General features: G+C 37.3%; 1 protein-coding gene and 1 pseudogene across 1 annotated transcript; both read right to left on the bottom strand.

The window, feature by feature from the left end:
- Window positions 1-918: 918 nt before the first annotated feature.
- LOC141637670 (uncharacterized) lies at window positions 919-18,904 on the bottom strand. The gene is made up of 2 exons (XM_074447132.1): window positions 18,633-18,904; window positions 919-3,938 (listed from the first exon to the last, which is right to left on the bottom strand). The coding sequence occupies exon 2, from the start codon at window positions 3,689-3,691 to the stop codon at window positions 2,081-2,083; it is 1,611 nt and encodes a 536-aa protein (XP_074303233.1). The 5' UTR covers window positions 3,692-3,938; window positions 18,633-18,904; the 3' UTR covers window positions 919-2,080.
- LOC141637673 (uncharacterized) lies at window positions 9,807-14,585 on the bottom strand (annotated as a pseudogene).
- Window positions 18,905-19,552: the final 648 nt, after the last annotated feature.

The raw sequence follows: 19,552 nt of genomic DNA, 5'->3' as shown, positions 1-19,552 counted from the left end.
AACGAGTCACAAAGACTAATAAACAAGAATAAATGGTTCACACAACGAGTCACAAGGACTAATGAACTAGAACAAATGATTATTACACAACGAGTCACAAGGACTAATTAACAAGGACAAATGATTTACACAATGAGTCACAATGACAAATGAAATAGAACAAATGATTCATACAACGAGTCACAAGGACTAATGAACTAAAACAAATGATTCACACAAGGAGTCACATTGACTAATGAACAAGGACAAATGGTTCACACAACGAGTCACAAGGACTAATGAACAAGAACAAATGGTTCACACAACGAGTCACAAAGACTAATAAACAAGAACAAATGGTTCACACAACGAGTCACAAGGACTAATGAACTAGAACAAATGATTTACACAACGAGTCACAATGACTAATAAACAAGGACAAATGGTTTACACAAGGAGTCACAAGGACTAATTAACAAGGTCAAATGATTTACATAACGAGTCATAATGAATAATGAACTAGGACAAATGGTTCACACAAGGAGTCACAAGGACTAATTAACAAGGTCAAATGATTTACATAACGAGTCATAATGAATAATGAACTAGGACAAATGGTTCACAAAACGAGTCACAAGGACTAATGAACTAGAACAAATGATTCACACAAGGATTCACATTGACTAATAAACAAGAACAAATGGTTCTGGAGTGAAACCTCTCACTCGACAATTTAAGCGGAAAAAGAAAAAGAAATGAGCCTAAGTTTGCATGAAACAAACCCTTATTTAGGCGTGTCCTTAGAGGACGATTTGGATATGACTAGACCCGAACACAAAGCAATAGGACTAGCCTCGATAACTCAAAGCACACAGCAAATGAATTACCAACCCCAAGCACAAAGCAATGGAGCTCTTCAAGCACAAAGCAAAGAAGAGATTTTTGTGAAGAAAACACTTGGTTTCTTTCTCAGTTTTTTTTAACTCAATCAAATCTGAATATTACACTTGGGAACTTGGTTTATTTATAGCCCAAGTCCTTCTAATCTTAACCATCCAAATTACATCTAATGGCTAATCATTAAACAAGCAAGAAAACAAGGAAAAGTTGCTGAAAACAAGGAAAAGGCAAGAAAACAAGCAAGAAAACAAGGAAAAGTTGCTGAAAACAAGGAAAAAAGCAAGAAAACAAGCAAGAAAACAAGGAAAAGTTGCTGAAATTCTTCAAAATAAAGAAAGCAGCCTCCTAGGATTGTTTTGGTCGGTCCAAGCAGCTGGATCTTGTCCTAGGATGGTCTTCATTTGATTAATAAAAAGATGGGACCGATTGGAAGCAAACTAAGCTCAATTGTTGAATACCGATAAACTCGTTACTCGGTTTTGTCTTGCGAATTCATCTTAGCTTGGATCCTTATTTAAATAAAAGTCCATAGGCAAAAAGTCTCTAAACTCATCATAGAAGGGTCTAGAGTCATAACTTAGCACATCTTGTTAGACGTATTTGGAGTTGGACCTTGAATTGTGATGATGTCCAAAACCGGGCTTGACAGCATTCTCAGGAAAACCAGGTGCATCTTGTAGAGGGCATATCTCATAGCTCACAATGAATTTAAGGGCTCATGATAGCTGGCTGGAAAGCTAAATGAGTTATCTTTCATATCCAAAAGGAATCAACCTTAATCATTGAGTAAATCTTGAGTTATTGAACATTTAGTGCACGTAGGTCATGGGCTGTCCAGTAATGCGCAGTCTGTTTGCATCCGCCATATCTCAAGATATAAAATAGTTATGATGGTAATTCCAAATCCCTGATTTAGATAAGACCTTAAGCTTTCCAATGGCATAGGAATCATATGACTTGAACCGTTAGAACTTTAGATATAGAGATTGGAAGTCAGGCCTGCTGGAATAATACCTCAAAAAGCGATGAAACACTTTCAATTGTTAACCATTCCTTGGACTGTTTCTTTTGGCCTTAAAATGAATCAAAATGAAACAATTTTGTTTCAAACTCCCTTTCTTGAAAAGAATTTGTCCTCAAATTCTGTTGGTTCAAATTAAAGAGACTTGTTGCCAAGACTTTTGTCTTACCACTTATCAAATCACCTAGCACACTTCAAGAGATGGCTCTCATGACTTCCTCCCGGATCATAGACTAGAATGGTGAATGGCAAGAGATGTGTTGCACCATTCCCAAACGAATTAGTTAAAATTGGGACAGAAATTGTAGGAGAAGCAAAGAGCAAACCTCCAAATGACGATTTGTCTTGATCATTCAATTTGTGCGATCCTTGGTCATCTTTGGACAGTGGCACGACTTGATTCTTGGTCTTATTACCTTCCCTTTCAAGACCACAGTTTGGCTTGAACACTTGTGGGAGGGCAGCCCTCCTTTCAAAGCTACTTCCATTGACATTTCCTTGAGCAAGAATATGAGCCTCACATCGTTTTTCCTTGCTCTTTAACTCCCTTACTTGTTGTGTTTGCACTTGAATGGAGTCATGAGGACCTCCATGGACTGATTCCTTTCCCCAAATAGTTCCTGGTTTGAGCTTAACTCGTGGTTCAATTCTCTTAGGAGTGGACTCTTCACTAGGAGGCTCATTTAGGAGTTTGCCTCCATAGGACTTGCTTGACTCTTGGACATCTCTTGGCCCCAAATCAGTTGTTTGTTCATTGATGGTCACATGGGAGAGGATATGGCGATTCTCCTCCTCACTAGTAGGCTTATGTGTTGGCTTGAAGGGGGTTTTAGTTTCACAACATGGACTCTCAAATGTAGCACTACATGGGTTAATCATCTCACCACAAATGCTAATGACTTTTGGCTCAAGGGATTTAGACTTAGGACAAGTAATGTTTAAGCTTGGCACAACTCCTTGGTCTAAACTCTCCTCTTTCCCATCTGTTTTGGCTACCTCTAAACTAACCCCTTTAGCTAAGACCTCATGGTTTTTAGGCCTTGCTAAGCCCTCCTCAACATACAAAGCCAACCCAAGCAATTCTCCATATGAATGCACCATTTCTAAGTTAATTTTTCGAGCAATTTCAGATTTTAAGCCAAGAAAAAATCTGATTTTTTTGAAAGGATTAACTTCATTGACACACACAAAATTTAGTTCCTCAAATAATCTAGCATACTCATGAACACTCAAGGAATTTTGTTTAAGGGTTTTAAGTTTAGCCCATAATTCATTCATGGTAGAGCAAGGTAGAAACTTTAGTCTCATGTTCTTTTCAAGTTTAAACCAAGACCTAATTTTACCCTTCCCTTTCACCATCCTTGCAAAATTAAGAGCATTATACCAAAACAAAGCACTACCCTTTAAACAAGACACAACCAACTCAAGCTTCCTTTCCTCTGAAAAATACTTTCCCTTAAAATAGCATTCAACCTCATATAACCAAGACACAAAGGCCCTACTGTTTTCACCATTAAAAGAAGGAAGTAATGGTGTTTTACCTTTGTCTCTAAGGGTGGGAGAGGACATATGACAATCACGGAGCAAGTGGTGCTCTCCACGGTTCAAATCTGGTGGTTTTGGCTCCCTCGGAACACCATGACAACCGGTTGCACTCCTTGTAGGCACATCACCTTTAAGCCTTCTTATTTGGGCTTGTAACTTCACCTTAGTTTCTTGTAAGGACTTGGAAGTGGAACCAAGGTCACAAGGCTCAATCTTTGAGCATGGAACATAAGGAACATACTTCATTGCTACTGATTTTCCAATGGGAAAACCGAGTGACAACACTTTAAGAAAGACAGATTTTTTTTTTTTTTTTTTTTTTTGAACAACAAACCAAAGTTTTGATAAACTCTCTTCACTCTTGGGTTTGTTTTTGTGTTTTTGTTGTAGTTAGGATAGATGAACACTCAACCAAAGGATTATCCAACTCAAGACTAACACAAGATGGAATTGTGTTATGACCAAAGCTCTGATTACCAAGTTGGAGTGAAACCTCTCACTCGACAATTTAAGCGGAAAAAGAAAAAGAAATGAGCCTAAGTTTGCATGAAACAAACCCTTATTTAGGCGTGTCCTTAGAGGACGATTTGGATATGACTAGACCCGAACACAAAGCAATAGGACTAGCCTCGATAACTCAAAGCACACAGCAAATGAATTACCAACCCCAAGCACAAAGTAATGGAGCTCTTCAAGCACAAAGCAAAGAAGAGATTTTTGTGAAGAAAACACTTGGTTTCTTTCTCAGTTTTTTTTAACTCAATCAAATCTGAATATTACACTTGGGAACTTGGTTTATTTATAGCCCAAGTCCTTCTAATCTTAACCATCCAAATTACATCTAATGGCTAATCATTAAACAAGCAAGAAAACAAGGAAAAGTTGCTGAAAACAAGGAAAAGGCAAGAAAACAAGCAAGAAAACAAGGAAAAGTTGCTGAAAACAAGGAAAAAAAGCAAGAAAACAAGCAAGAAAACAAGGAAAAGTTGCTGAAATTCTTCAAAATAAAGAAAGCAGTCTCCTAGGATTGTTTTGGTCGGTCCAAGCAGCTGGATCTTGTCCTAGGATGGTCTTCATTTGATTAATAAAAAGATGGGACCGATTGGAAGCAAACTAAGCTCAATTGTTGAATACCGATAAACTCGTTAAATGGTTTTGTCTTGCGAATTCATCTTAGCTTGGATCCTTATTTAAATAAAAGTCCATAGGCAAAAAGTCTCTAAACTCATCATAGAAGGGTCTAGAGTCATAACTTAGCACATCTTGTTAGACGTATTTGGAGTTGGACCTTGAATTGTGATGATGTCCAAAACCGGGCTTGACAGCATTCTCAGGAAAACCAGGTGCATCTTGTAGAGGGCATATCTCATAGCTCACAATGAATTTAAGGGCTCATGATAGCTGGCTGGAAAGCTAAATGAGTTATCTTTCATATCCAAAAGGAATCAACCTTAATCATTGAGTAAATCTTGAGTTATTGAACATTTAGTGCACGTAGGTCATGGGCTGTCCAGTAATGCGCAGTCTGTTTGCATCCGCCATATCTCAAGATATAAAATAGTTATGATGGTAATTCCAAATCCCTGATTTAGATAAGACCTTAAGCTTTCCAATGGCATAGGAATCATATGACTTGAACCGTTAGAACTTTAGATATAGAGATTGGAAGTCAGGCCTGCTGGAATAATACCTCAAAAAGCGATGAAACACTTTCAATTGTTAACCATTCCTTGGACTGTTTCTTTTGGCCTTAAAATGAATCAAAATGAAACAATTTTGTTTCAGGTTCACACAACGAGTCACAAGGACTAATGAACTAGAACAAATGATTTACACAACGAGTCAAAAGGACTAATTAACAAGGACAAATGATTCGCACAACGAGTCACAAGGACTAATGAACAAAGACAAATGGTTTACAACGAGTCACAAGGACTAATTAACAAGGACAAATGATTCACACAACGAGTCACAATTACAAATGAACTAGAACAAATGATTCACACAAGGAGTCACAATGACTAATGAACAAGGACAAATGGTTCACACAACGAGTCACAAGGACTAATGAACAAGGACAAATGATTCACACAACGAGTCACAAGGACTAATGAACAAGAACAAATGGTTCACACAACGAGTCACAAGGACTAATGAACAAGAACAAATGGTTCACACAACGAGTCACAAGGACTAATGAACTTGAACAAATGATTTACACAACGAGTCACAATGACTAATAAACAAGGACAAATGGTTTACACAAGGAGTCACAAGGACTAATTAACAAGGTCAAATGATTTACATAACGAGTCATAATGAATAATGAACTAGGACAAATGATTCACAAAACGAGTCACAATGACTAATGAACTAGAACAAATGATTCACACAAGGAGTCACATTGACTAATAAACAAGAACAAATGGTTCACACAACGAGTCACAAGGACTAATGAACTTGAACAAATGATTTACATAACGAGTCACAATGACTAATAAACAAGGACAAATGGTTTACACAAGGAATCACAAGGACTAATTAACAAGGTCAAATGATTTACATAACGAGTCATAATGAATAATAAATTAGGACAAATGATTCACAAAATGAGTCACAATGACTAATGAACTAGAACAAATGATTCACACAAGGAGTCACATTGACTAATGAACAAGGACAAATGGTTCACACAACGAGTTACAAGGACTAATGAACAAGGAGAAATGATTCACACAATGAGTCACAAGGACTAATAAACAAGAACAAATGGTTCACACAACGAGTCACAAAGACTAATAAACAAGAACAAATGGTTCACACAACGAGTCACAAGGACTAATGAACTAGAACAAATGATTTACACAACGAGTCAGAAGGACTAATTAACAAGGATAAATTATTCACCCAATGAGTCACAATGACTAATGAACAAAGACAAATGGTTTACAACGAGTCACAAGGACTAATTAACAAGGACAAATGATTTACACAGCGAGTCACAATGGCAAATGAACTAGAACAAATGATTCACACAAGGAGTCACAATGACTAATGAACACGGACAAATGGTTCACACAACGAGTCACAAGGACTAATGAACAAGGACAAATGATTCACACAACGAGTCACAAGGACTAATGAACAAGAACAAATGGTTCACACAACGAGTCACAAGGACTAATGAACAAGAACAAATGGTTCACACAATGAGTCACAAGGGCTAATGAACTAGAACAAATGATTTACACAACGAGTCACAATGACTAATAAACAAGGACAAATGGTTTACACAAGGAGTCACAAGGACTAATTAACAAGGTCAAATGATTTACATAACGAGTCATAATGAATAATGAACTAGGACAAATGATTCACAAAATGAGTCACAATGACTAATGAACTAGAACAAATGATTCACACAAGGAGTCACATTGACTAATAAACAAGAACAAATGGTTCACACAACGAGTCACAAGGACTAATGAACTAGAACAAATGATTTACACAACGAGTCAAAAGGACTAATTAACAAGGACAAATGATTCGCACAACGAGTCACAAGGACTAATGAACAAAGACAAATGGTTTACAACGAGTCACATGGACTAATTAACAAGGACAAATGATTCACACAACGAGTCACAATTACACATGAACTAGAACAAATGATTCACACAAGGAGTCACAATGACTAATGAACAAGGACAAATGGTTCACACAACGAGTCACAAGGACTAATGAACAAGGACAAATGATTCACACAACGAGTCACAAGGACTAATGAACAAGCACAAATGGTTCACACAACGAGTCACATGGACTAATGAACAAGAACAAATGGTTCACACATCGAGTCACAAGGACTAATGAACTTGAACAAATGATTTACATAACGAGTCACAATGACTAATAAACAAGGACAAATGGTTTACACAAGGAGTCATAAGGACTAATTAACAAGGTCAAATGATTTACATAACGAGTCATAATGAATAATGAACTAAGACAAATGATTCACAAAACGAGTCACAATGACTAATGACCTAGAACAAATGATTCACACAAGGAGTCACATTGACTAATAAACAAAAACAAATGGTTCACACAACGAGTCACAAGGATTAAAGAACTAGAACAAATGATTTACACAACGAGTCAGAAGGACTAATTAACAAGGACTAATGATTCACACAACGAGTCACAAGGAGTAATGAACAAAGACAAATGGTTTACAACGAGTCACAAGGACTAATTAACAAGGACAAATGATTTACACAACGAGTCACAATGACAAATGAACTAGAACAAATGATTCACATAAGGAGTCACAATGACTAATGAACAAGGACAAATGGTTCACACAACGAGTCACAAGGACTAATGAATAAGGACAAATGATTCACACAACGAGTCACAATTACAAATGAACTAGAACAAATGATTCACACAAGGAGTCACAATGACTAATGAACAAGGACAAATGGTTCACACAACGAGTCACAAGGACTAATGAACAAGGACAAATGATTCACACAACGAGTCACAAGGACTAATGAACAAGAACAAATGGTTCACACAACGAGTCACAAGGACTAATGAACAAGAACAAATGGTTCACACAACGAGTCACAAGGACTAATGAACTTGAACAAATGATTTACACAACGAGTCACAATGACTAATGAACAAGGACAAATGGTTTACACAAGGAGTCACAAGGACTAATTAACAAGGTCAAATGATTTACATAACGAGTCATAATGAATAATGAACTAGGACAAATGATTCACAAAACGAGTCACAATGACTAATGAACTAGAACAAATGATTCACACAAGGAGTCACATTGACTAATAAACAAGAACAAATGGTTCACACAACGAGTCACAAGGACTAATGAACTTGAACAAATGATTTACATAACGAGTCACAATGACTAATAAACAAGGACAAATGGTTTACACAAGGAATCACAAGGACTAATTAACAAGGTCAAATGATTTACATAACGAGTCATAATGAATAATAAATTAGGACAAATGATTCACAAAATGAGTCACAATGACTAATGAACTAGAACAAATGATTCACACAAGGAGTCACATTGACTAATGAACAAGGACAAATGGTTCACACAACGAGTTACAAGGACTAATGAACAAGGAGAAATGATTCACACAATGAGTCACAAGGACTAATAAACAAGAACAAATGGTTCACACAACGAGTCACAAAGACTAATAAACAAGAACAAATGGTTCACACAACGAGTCACAAGGACTAATGAACTAGAACAAATGATTTACACAACGAGTCAGAAGGACTAATTAACAAGGATAAATTATTCACCCAATGAGTCACAATGACTAATGAACAAAGACAAATGGTTTACAACGAGTCACAAGGACTAATTAACAAGGACAAATGATTTACACAGCGAGTCACAATGGCAAATGAACTAGAACAAATGATTCACACAAGGAGTCACAATGACTAATGAACACGGACAAATGGTTCACACAACGAGTCACAAGGACTAATGAACAAGGACAAATGATTCACACAACGAGTCACAAGGACTAATGAACAAGAACAAATGGTTCACACAACGAGTCACAAGGACTAATGAACAAGAACAAATGGTTCACACAATGAGTCACAAGGGCTAATGAACTAGAACAAATGATTTACACAACGAGTCACAATGACTAATAAACAAGGACAAATGGTTTACACAAGGAGTCACAAGGACTAATTAACAAGGTCAAATGATTTACATAACGAGTCATAATGAATAATGAACTAGGACAAATGATTCACAAAACGAGTCACAATGACTAATGAACTAGAACAAATGATTCACACAAGGAGTCACATTGACTAATAAACAAGAACAAATGGTTCACACAACGAGTCACAAGGACTAATGAACTAGAACAAATGATTTACACAACGAGTCAAAAGGACTAATTAACAAGGACAAATGATTCGCACAACGAGTCACAAGGACTAATGAACAAAGACAAATGGTTTACAACGAGTCACATGGACTAATTAACAAGGACAAATGATTCACACAACGAGTCACAATTACAAATGAACTAGAACAAATGATTCACACAAGGAGTCACAATGACTAATGAACAAGGACAAATGGTTCACACAACGAGTCACAAGGACTAATGAACAAGGACAAATGATTCACACAACGAGTGATGTAAAATCTAGTCGATTTTATGGATTTAAACAGTACGTTGGACTGTTCGATTTTGTTGTGAAACACGCAGCGGAATATTAGACTTTTTATTTGATTTTTATATGTTTTGGAACGAAAATTAAGAGGATATGACGTGAATAAACTCTCCTCCCTCGCAAGGAACTCGAACTCACACACGACTGGGTTTTGTGACTCTCACCTCGCAAGGATCAACCACACTCTAATCTCTCCCTCGCAAGAAAGAAATAAGACTCTCAAAGCTCGCAAGCAATAAGCAACAAGAAAACTTGTATTAATCTCTAAACTTGAATGAATAAAACTGAATACAAAAGTCCCTATTTATACTATAAGGAAACCGACCTCCCTTCCCTAAACTTCCTTAACTTGTCCTAAACTGATTAGGAAATCCGACCCATATTATGGCAAATTGCCTTATTACAATCTTGCTAAGATTAGGAAAGAAACTATAAGGAAATAACAACACTACCTTAAATTTATTGACTAGAATTAGGAAAGCAAAAATAAAGAAACTAATAATCTTAAACACCTCCATCAGCACCGACCTTGACCCTCCTTGGTTGGCGTGTTGACTTAGACGGACTCCAACCCGTCACCTTGACTTCTCCATGCTATCATATTCACGATACTTGAGCCCATTTTGAAACCTTCAGAAATGTGAGTTACATTTCGACTAATTAAGACTTCATTTTCATTTTCTTCGAGTGCTCCTGCATCATTCTCCCCTTCTTTTTGAGAATTTGACCTCAAATTTTCGTCATCTAAGTATGGTGACAAATCTCCAACATTGAATGTCGCACTTACACCTCCATACTCACTTGGCAATTCTAACTTGTAGGCATTAGTCCCATAGCTTTCAAGTATCTTGAATGGTCCATCGGCTCTTGGCATCAACTTATTCTTCCTCTTGGATGGAAAACGTTCCTTCCTTAAGTGTAACCATACTAAATCCCCAACTTTGAAAACAGGTTGCTTTCGATGTTTATTTGCTTTCTCCTTGTATCTAGCATTGGCTTTCTCGATTTGTGCTTTAACTTGCTCACAAACTCGAAAAAATGCAGCTTGTCTTTCCTTTGCTTCGAAACTCAACACATCTTTCTTTGGTATAGGAACCAAATCAATAGGAAGATACGGATTCACCCCATAAACAATCTCGAATGGTGATCTTCCCGTAGTCATTGACGGCGTTCGGTTATATGCAAACTCAGCATGAGCTAACTTAACATCCCAATCTTTCGTACTCTTGCTAACCAAACCTCGTAACAAGCTTCCCAAAGTTCTATTAGTCACCTCGGTTTGTCCATCTGTTTGTGGATGATGAGAAGTACTAAATAACAACTTCGTTCCAACCAACCTCCATAATGTCTTCCAAAAGTAGCTTAAGAACTTAACATCTCGATCCGACACAATAGTAAGCGGAATACCATGTAATCGAACAATCTCTTTGTAATAAAGTTCAGCAATATTAGTAGCGTCATCGGTTTTATGACATGGGATGAAATGCGCCATCTTTGAAAATCGATCCACAACAACCATAATTGAATCCTTTCCTCTTTGAGTTCTAGGTAAACCAAGTATAAAGTCCATACTTACCTCATTCCATGGTTGTGTAGGTACGGGCAGGGGCGTATAAAGTTCCTTATTGAACGTACTCTTTGCCTTTTGACACACCACACACTTAGCCACGATCTCTTGCACATCTTTGCTCATCTTTGGCCAATAAAAATGCTCACTCAAAACATCATTAGTCTTGTTTACTCCAAAGTGTCCAGCTATTGCACCACCATGAGCTTCACGGATCAAAAGCTCTCGAATTGAACCGTTGGGAATACATAATCGATTGCCTTTGAACAGATAACCGTCTTGAACAAAGATATAACCCCGTTGGCTCAATAATCTCCTTAGCAAAATCTGGATCAGTTTTGTACAGCTCTTTGATATGCTCAAACCCAAGCATTCTCGCATCTAACTCGATCAATAAAGTATGTCTTCGAGACAATGCATCAAAGAACAACATTAGAAGCTCCCGTCTTATACTTTGATGAGAAAGTAAAAGATTGTAGAAACTCAACCCACTTGGCATGTCTTTGATTTAACTTCTGTTGTCCATGAATATGCTTCAATGCTTCATGATCCGAATGTAACACAAATGGTTTAGGTCGCAAATAATGACCCCAATGATCCAATGCTCTCACAATTGCATAGAACTCCTTATCATAAGTCGAGTAATTCAATCGCGCACCACCCAACTTCTCACTAAAGTAAGCTACTGGTCGTTTATCTTGTACCAAAACAGCCCCAATCCCAACTCCACTCGCATCACACTCAACTTCGAACAATTTGTCAAAATCAGAAGTGTTAAAACAAAGTGCGGAGCTTAGTTTAGATTTTACCTCTTCGAATGCCTTCTCTGCACTAGGAGTCCATACAAACTCACCCTTCTTCGTCAACTCGGTTATAGGCGCCATGATTGTACTGAAATTTTGAATAAATCTTCGATAAAACGAAGCCAAACCATGGAAACTACGAACCTCAGTTGTTGATTTAGGAACCGGCCATGCCTTGATTGCCTCCACTTTGGACGGATCCATGCTTACACCATTCTCACCAACAATATACCCTAGGAACACCACGCTTGGCATCATGAATGTACACTTCTCCATTTTGCCATATAGTTTCTGTTTTCGTAGCATTTTAAACACTTCACGGAGATGTTCAATATGTTCCTCTTTGCTCTTGCTATAAATAAGAATGTCATCGAGATACACCACAACAAACTTGTTTAAGAACGGCCTCAATACTTCATTCATCAACCTCATAAACGAACTAGGAGCATTGCAAAGACCAAATGGCATAACGAGCCACTCATACAACCCTTGCTTAGTCTTGAACGCTGTCTTCCATTCGTCACCTTCACGAATTCTCATTTGATGATAGCCACTTCGTAAATCAAGCTTCGAAAATACTCGTGACCCACTCAACTCGTCTAACATATCATCCAACCTCGGCATAGGAAATCGATATTTTATTGTGATATTGTTAACGGCCCTACTATCAATACACATCCTCCAAGTCCCATCTTTCTTTGGAACCAATAGAGCTGGTACGGCACAAGGACTCAAACTTTCTTGAACATAACCCCTATCAATTAACTCTTGCACTTGTCTTTGTAATTCTTTTGCTTCTTCGGGATTACAACGATAGGCTGGTTTATTTGGCAACTGAGCTCCTGGAATTAAGTCAATTTGATGTTCAATACCTCTTAAAGGAGGTAATCCAACCGGTAATTCTTCGGGAAATACATCGCAAAACTCTTTTAATAGCCCTTGAACTTCACGGCTGCTTCCTTCACCATTGGCTTCTAATTCACGAACCATAAGAACATAGGCTGGTTCTCCACGAGCTAGAACCTCTTCAATCTCACGAGCTTCCATAAATAAGCTCCCCTTCTTTGATTTCAGCTCCTTGATTTTATTAGGCGATAAAGGCTTCAAATTGAATGTTGTTTTGCCCTTGGTCACACTATATATGTTAGTTCTTCCATCATGTTCAACCTTTCGATCAAATTGCCAGGGTCGTCCCAATAGAATATGGCACGCACTCATAGGAATCACGTCGCACCAAATATCATCATTATAAGGTCCCAAACTCAAAGAAACTAATGCTTGCTTCCTTACTTGAATTCCATTATCCCCATTCAACCAATGCAATTTATATGGCTTATTATGATTCTTGGTTTGTAATTTCAGCTCATCAACTAACTCCTTTGACACAACATTGGTACATGATCCACTATCAATGATTAGATTGCAAATTTTAGAATGTACCTTGCAACGAGTGTGAAATATTTGCTCCCTTTGTTCAGCTTCAACCGGAGTTGTTTCTACATGAAGATTACGAATTACCAAACACTCCTCTTCACTCAACGGATCAACATCATAAGCTACACCTTCTTCTTCGTCCTCCTCAATATCGACATGTTCTGTGGACTGTTCAGTTTGAACGAATGCTGGAACTATGTTGCGCAATTCTTGAGCGGTGAGTGCTCTCTTTTGTGGACATTCATTAGCTATGTGACCATAGCCTTGGCATTTAAAACAGCGTCTTAATGAGTTACCCTTAGGTTCCACGACACCCTTACCCTTGTCCTTTACTTCTTCACACAACTTCCTTTTGCTTGCTCGTTGTTGGTTTAGAATAAGAACTCGAGCCAGAACTTGCTCCTTTCGAATAGGTATAGGACTTCTTTGTTTTGTCTTGCTTTTCGAATTTTAGAGCCAAGCGACACACATCGTCAAATCCATTGTAAATCTGAACTTCAACTTTGGACGCAAGTGATGGTATTAGACCCTTGATGAATCTTGCAACTCTAAGCTCTTCCTTTTCTTCAAGATCACAAACAATCATCATCCTTTCGAATTCTTTAATGTACTCGGCCACGGACAGATTTTCTTGTGATAAAGATTGCAATTTTAGGTAATTTTCTTGCTCATAATCTCTTGGTAAGAATCTCCTCATAAGGTGCTTCTTAAGTTTCTCCCAAGTATCAATCTTGCTCTTCTTATCACGCTTTCTCTGTTTTTTCAAGTTTTCATACCACAACGATGCATATTTAGTAAGTTTTAGAATAGCTACCTTGAATTGCTTATGCTCATCGTATTCCTTGTATTCGAAAACTCGTTCTGCTTGCCTAATCCAATCCAAAAACTTTTCGGGATCTAAATCTCCATTAAAATCAGGTATGTCAAGTTTTAGACCTCGATCATCATCGTTCTTGTTCTCCTTTTTGGACTTGGAATCTGCATCATCAGAATATGATCCACGAGACCTACTACGACTTGGACTTCGTTCTCTACCTCGTCCAATTGGAAGGTTCTTCATCATATACTTTAGCTCGGCCATAGCTTGTTTCATCTCATCTAGTTGTTCTTGAATCGTGCCTGAACCGTCACCGTGCCCTTGCTGGAATCGGCTTCTCCCTAAGCATCTTTACTTCCCAAGATTAACTTGTTAAGAAACAAATTAATAACCTTGCTCTGGTAACCAAATTGATGTAAAATCTAGTCGATTTTATGGATTTAAACAGTACGTTGGACTGTTCGATTTTGTTGTGAAACACGCAGCGGAATATTAGACTTTTTATTTGATTTTTATATGTTTTGGAACGAAAATTAAGAGGATATGACGTGAATAAACTCTCCTCCCTCGCAAGGAACTCGAACTCACACACGACTGGGTTTTGTGACTCTCACCTCGCAAGGATCAACCACACTCTAATCTCTCCCTCGCAAGAAAGAAATAAGACTCTCAAAGCTCGCAAGCAATAAGCAACAAGAAAACTTGTATTAATCTCTAAACTTGAATGAATAAAACTGAATACAAAAGTCCCTATTTATACTATAAGGAAACCGACCTCCCTTCCCTAAACTTCCTTAACTTGTCCTAAACTGATTAGGAAATCCGACCCATATTATGGCAAATTGCCTTATTACAATCTTGCTAAGATTAGGAAAGAAACTATAAGGAAATAACAACACTACCTTAAATTTATTGACTAGAATTAGGAAAGCAAAAATAAAGAAACTAATAATCTTAAACACCTCCATCAGCACCGACCTTGACCCTCCTTGGTTGGCGTGTTGACTTAGACGGACTCCAACCCGTCACCTTGACTTCTCCATGCTATCATATTCACGATACTTGAGCCCATTTTGAAACCTTCAGAAATGTGAGTTACATTTCGACTAATTAAGACTTCATTTTCATTTTCTTCGAGTGCTCCTGCATCAACGAGTCACAAGGACTAATGAACAAGCACAAATGGTTCACACAACGAGTCACATGGACTAATGAACAAGAACAAATGGTTCACACATCGAGTCACAAGGACTAATGAACTTGAACAAATGATTTACATAACGAGTCACAATGACTAATAAACAAGGACAAATGGTTTACACAAGGAGTCATAAGGACTAATTAACAAGGTCAAATGATTTACATAACGAGTCATAATGAATAATGAACTAAGACAAATGATTCACAAAACGAGTCACAATGACTAATGACCTAGAACAAATGATTCACACAAGGAGTCACATTGACTAATAAACAAAAACAAATGGTTCACACAACGAGTCACAAGGATTAAAGAACTAGAACAAATGATTTACACAACGAGTCAGAAGGACTAATTAACAAGGACTAATGATTCACACAACGAGTCACAAGGAGTAATGAACAAAGACAAATGGTTTACAACGAGTCACAAGGACTAATTAACAAGGACAAATGATTTACACAACGAGTCACAATGACAAATGAACTAGAACAAATGATTCACATAAGGAGTCACAATGACTAATGAACAAGGACAAATGGTTCACACAACGAGTCACAAGGACTAATGAATAAGGACAAATGATTCACACAACGAGTCACAAGGACTAATGAACAAGAACAAATGGTTCACACAACGAGTCACAAGGACTAATGAACAAGAACAAATGGTTCACACAACGAGTCACAAGGACTAATGAACAAGAACAAACGGTTCACACAACGAGTCACATGGACTAATTAACAAGGACAAATGATTCACACAACGAGTCACAATTACAAATGAACTAGAACAAATGATTTACACAACGAGTCACAATGACAAATGAACTAGAACAAATGATTCACACAAGGAGTCACAATTACTAATGAACAAGGACAAATGGTTCACACAACGAGTCACAAGGACTAATGAACAAGGACAAATGATTCACACAACGAGTCACAAGGACTAATGAACAAGGACAAATGGTTCACACAATAGAGTCACAAGGACTAATGAACAAGAACAAATGATTCACACAACGAGTCACAAGGACTAATGAACAAGAACAAACGGTTCACACAACGAGTCACAAGGACTAATGAACAAGAACAAATGGTTCACACAACGAGTCACAAGGGCTAATGAACTAGAACAAATGATTTACACTACGAGTCACAATGACTAATAAACAAGAACAAATGGTTTACACAAGGAGTCACAAGGACTTATTAACAAGGTCAAATGATTTACATAACGAGTCATAATGAATAATGAATTAGGACAAATGATTCACAAAACGAGTCACAATGACTAATGAACTAGAACAAATGATTCACACAAGGAGTCACATTTACTAATGAACAAGGACAAATGGTTCACACAACGAGTCACAAGGACTAATGAACAAGGAGAAATGATTCACACAATGAGTCACAAGGACTAATGAACAAGAACAAATGGTTCACACAACGAGTCACAAAGACTAATAAACAAGAACAAATGGTTCACACAACGAGTCACAAGGACTAATGAACTAGAACAAATGATTTAAACAACGAGTTAGAAGGACTAATTAACAAGGATAAATGATTCACACAAGGAGTCACAATGACTAATGAACAAAGACAAATGGTTTACAACGAGTCACAATGACTAATTAACAAGGACAAATGATTTGCACAGCGAGTCACAATGACAAATGAACTAGAACAAATGATTCACACAAGGATTCATAATGACTAATGAACAAGGGAAAATGGTTCACACAACGAGTCACAAGGACTAATGAACAAGGACAAATGATTCACACAACGAGTCACAAGGACTAATTAACAAGAACAAATGGTTCACACAACGAGTCACAAGGACTAATGAACAAGAACAAATGGTTCACACAACGAGTCACAAGGACTAATGAACTTGAACAAATGATTTACACAACGAGTCACAATGACTAATAAACTAGGACAAATGGTTTACACAAGGAGTCACAAGGACTAATTAACAAGGTCAAATGATTTACATAACGAGTCATAATGAATAATGAACTAGGACAAATGATTCACAAAACGAGTCACAATGACTAATGAACTAGAACAAATGATTCACACAAGGAGTCACATTGACTAATAAACAAAAACAAATGGTTCACACAACGAGTCACAAGGACTAAAGAACTAGAACAAATGATTTACACAACGAGTCATAATGAATAATGAACTAGGACAAATGATTCACAAAACGAGTCACAATGACTAATGAACTAGAAAAAATGATTCACACAAGGAGTCACATTGACTAATGAACAAGGACAAATGGTTCACACAACGAGTCACAAGGACTAATAAACAAGAACAAATGGTTCACACAACGAGTCACAAGGACTAATGAACTAGAACAAATGATTTACCCAACGAGTCACAATGACTAATAAACAAGGACAAATGGTTAACACAAGGAGTCACAAGGACTAATTAACAAGGTCAAATGATTTACATAACGAGTCATAATGAATAATGAACTAGGACAAATGATTCACAAAACGAGTCACAATGACTAATGAACTAGAACAAATGATTCACACAAGGAGTCACATTGACTAATGAACAAGAACAAATGGTTCACACAACGAGTCACAAAGACTAATAAACAAGAACAAATGGTTCACACAACGAGTCACAAGGACTAATGAACTAGAACAAATGATTTACACAACGAGTCAGAAGGACTAATTAACAAGGATAAATGATTCACACAAGGAGTCACAATGACTAATGAACAAAGACAAATGGTTTACAACGAGTCACAAGGACTAATGAACAAGGACAAATGATTCACACAACGAGTCACAAGGACTAATGAACAAGAACAAATGGTTCACACAACGAGTCACAAAGACTAATGAGCAAGAACAAATGGTTCACACAATGAGTCACAAGGGCTAATGAACTAGAACAAATGATTTACACAACGAGTCACAATGACTAATAAACAAGGACAAATGGTTTACACAAGGAGTCACAAGGACTAATTAATAAGGTCAAATGATTTACATAACGAGTCATAATGAATAATGAACTAGGACAAATGATTCACAAAACGAGTCACAATGACTGGAGTGAAACTTCTAACTCGATAATTTAAGTAGAAAACTAAGGAAAGGAGCCTAAGTTTGCATGAAACAAACTTCAGATTAGGCGTGTCCCTAGGGACGGTTTTGGGTGATATGACTAACTCCGAACACAAAGCAATAGGATTAGACTCGATAGTTTAAAAGCACACAAGCAAGTAAACTATCAAACTCCAAGCACAAAGCAAAGGAGCTCTTCAAGCACAAAGCAAAGAAGAGATTTTAATGAAGAAAACTCATGTTTCTTACTTGGTTTTTATCTTAAGCAAATCTGAATATTACACTTGGGAACTTGGCTTATTTATAGCCCAAGTCCTTCTAATCTTAACCATCCAAATTACATCCAATGGCTATCATTAAACTACTTAGAAAACAATAAAAGTTGCTGAAAAATCTATCCTAGGCAGCCAAGAGCATCAACCAAGCAAGAACAATCCAAATGGTCTTCTCAAGGTCTTACAATGAAAGGGACATAAAAGCTATCCTAGGAACACACAATTGGAGGCTTCCTTAGTCCATTTTCGGCTGGTATAAGCCCTTGAGAGCAGCCCCCAAAGCTCTTACACAATTGTAAGAATGATAGTGACACTTTGGATCTTCCTTGAAAGCGACATTTGAGCTAACTCTTCAAAATAAAGAAAACAGCCTCCTAGGACTGATTTGGACGGTTTGAGCAGCTGAAAAACGTCCTAGGATGGTCTTCATGTGATTACTAAAAAGATGGGACCGATTGGAAGCAAACTAAGCTCGTTTGTTGAAAACCGATAAACCCGTCACTCGGTTTTGTCTTGTGATTTCATCTTAGCTCGGATCCTTATTTAAATAAAAGTCCCTAGGCAAAAAGTCTCAATATTCATTATAGAATTGAGACGTGACAAAGATTACCATGTCTTCTTAGACGGAATTTGAGTTAGA

The sequence above is a fragment of the Silene latifolia genome, unplaced genomic scaffold, assembly GCF_048544455.1.
Source record: "Silene latifolia isolate original U9 population unplaced genomic scaffold, ASM4854445v1 scaffold_128, whole genome shotgun sequence".
Classification (NCBI taxonomy): Eukaryota; Viridiplantae; Streptophyta; class Magnoliopsida; order Caryophyllales; family Caryophyllaceae; genus Silene; species Silene latifolia.
This window is presented reverse-complemented; position numbering and strand designations above follow the sequence as displayed.

Coding starts and splice junctions, on each gene's coding strand:
- LOC141637670 (XM_074447132.1), bottom strand. CDS start 3,691: ATGAAGTATGTTCCTTATGTTCCATGCTCAAAGATTGAGCCTTGTGAC.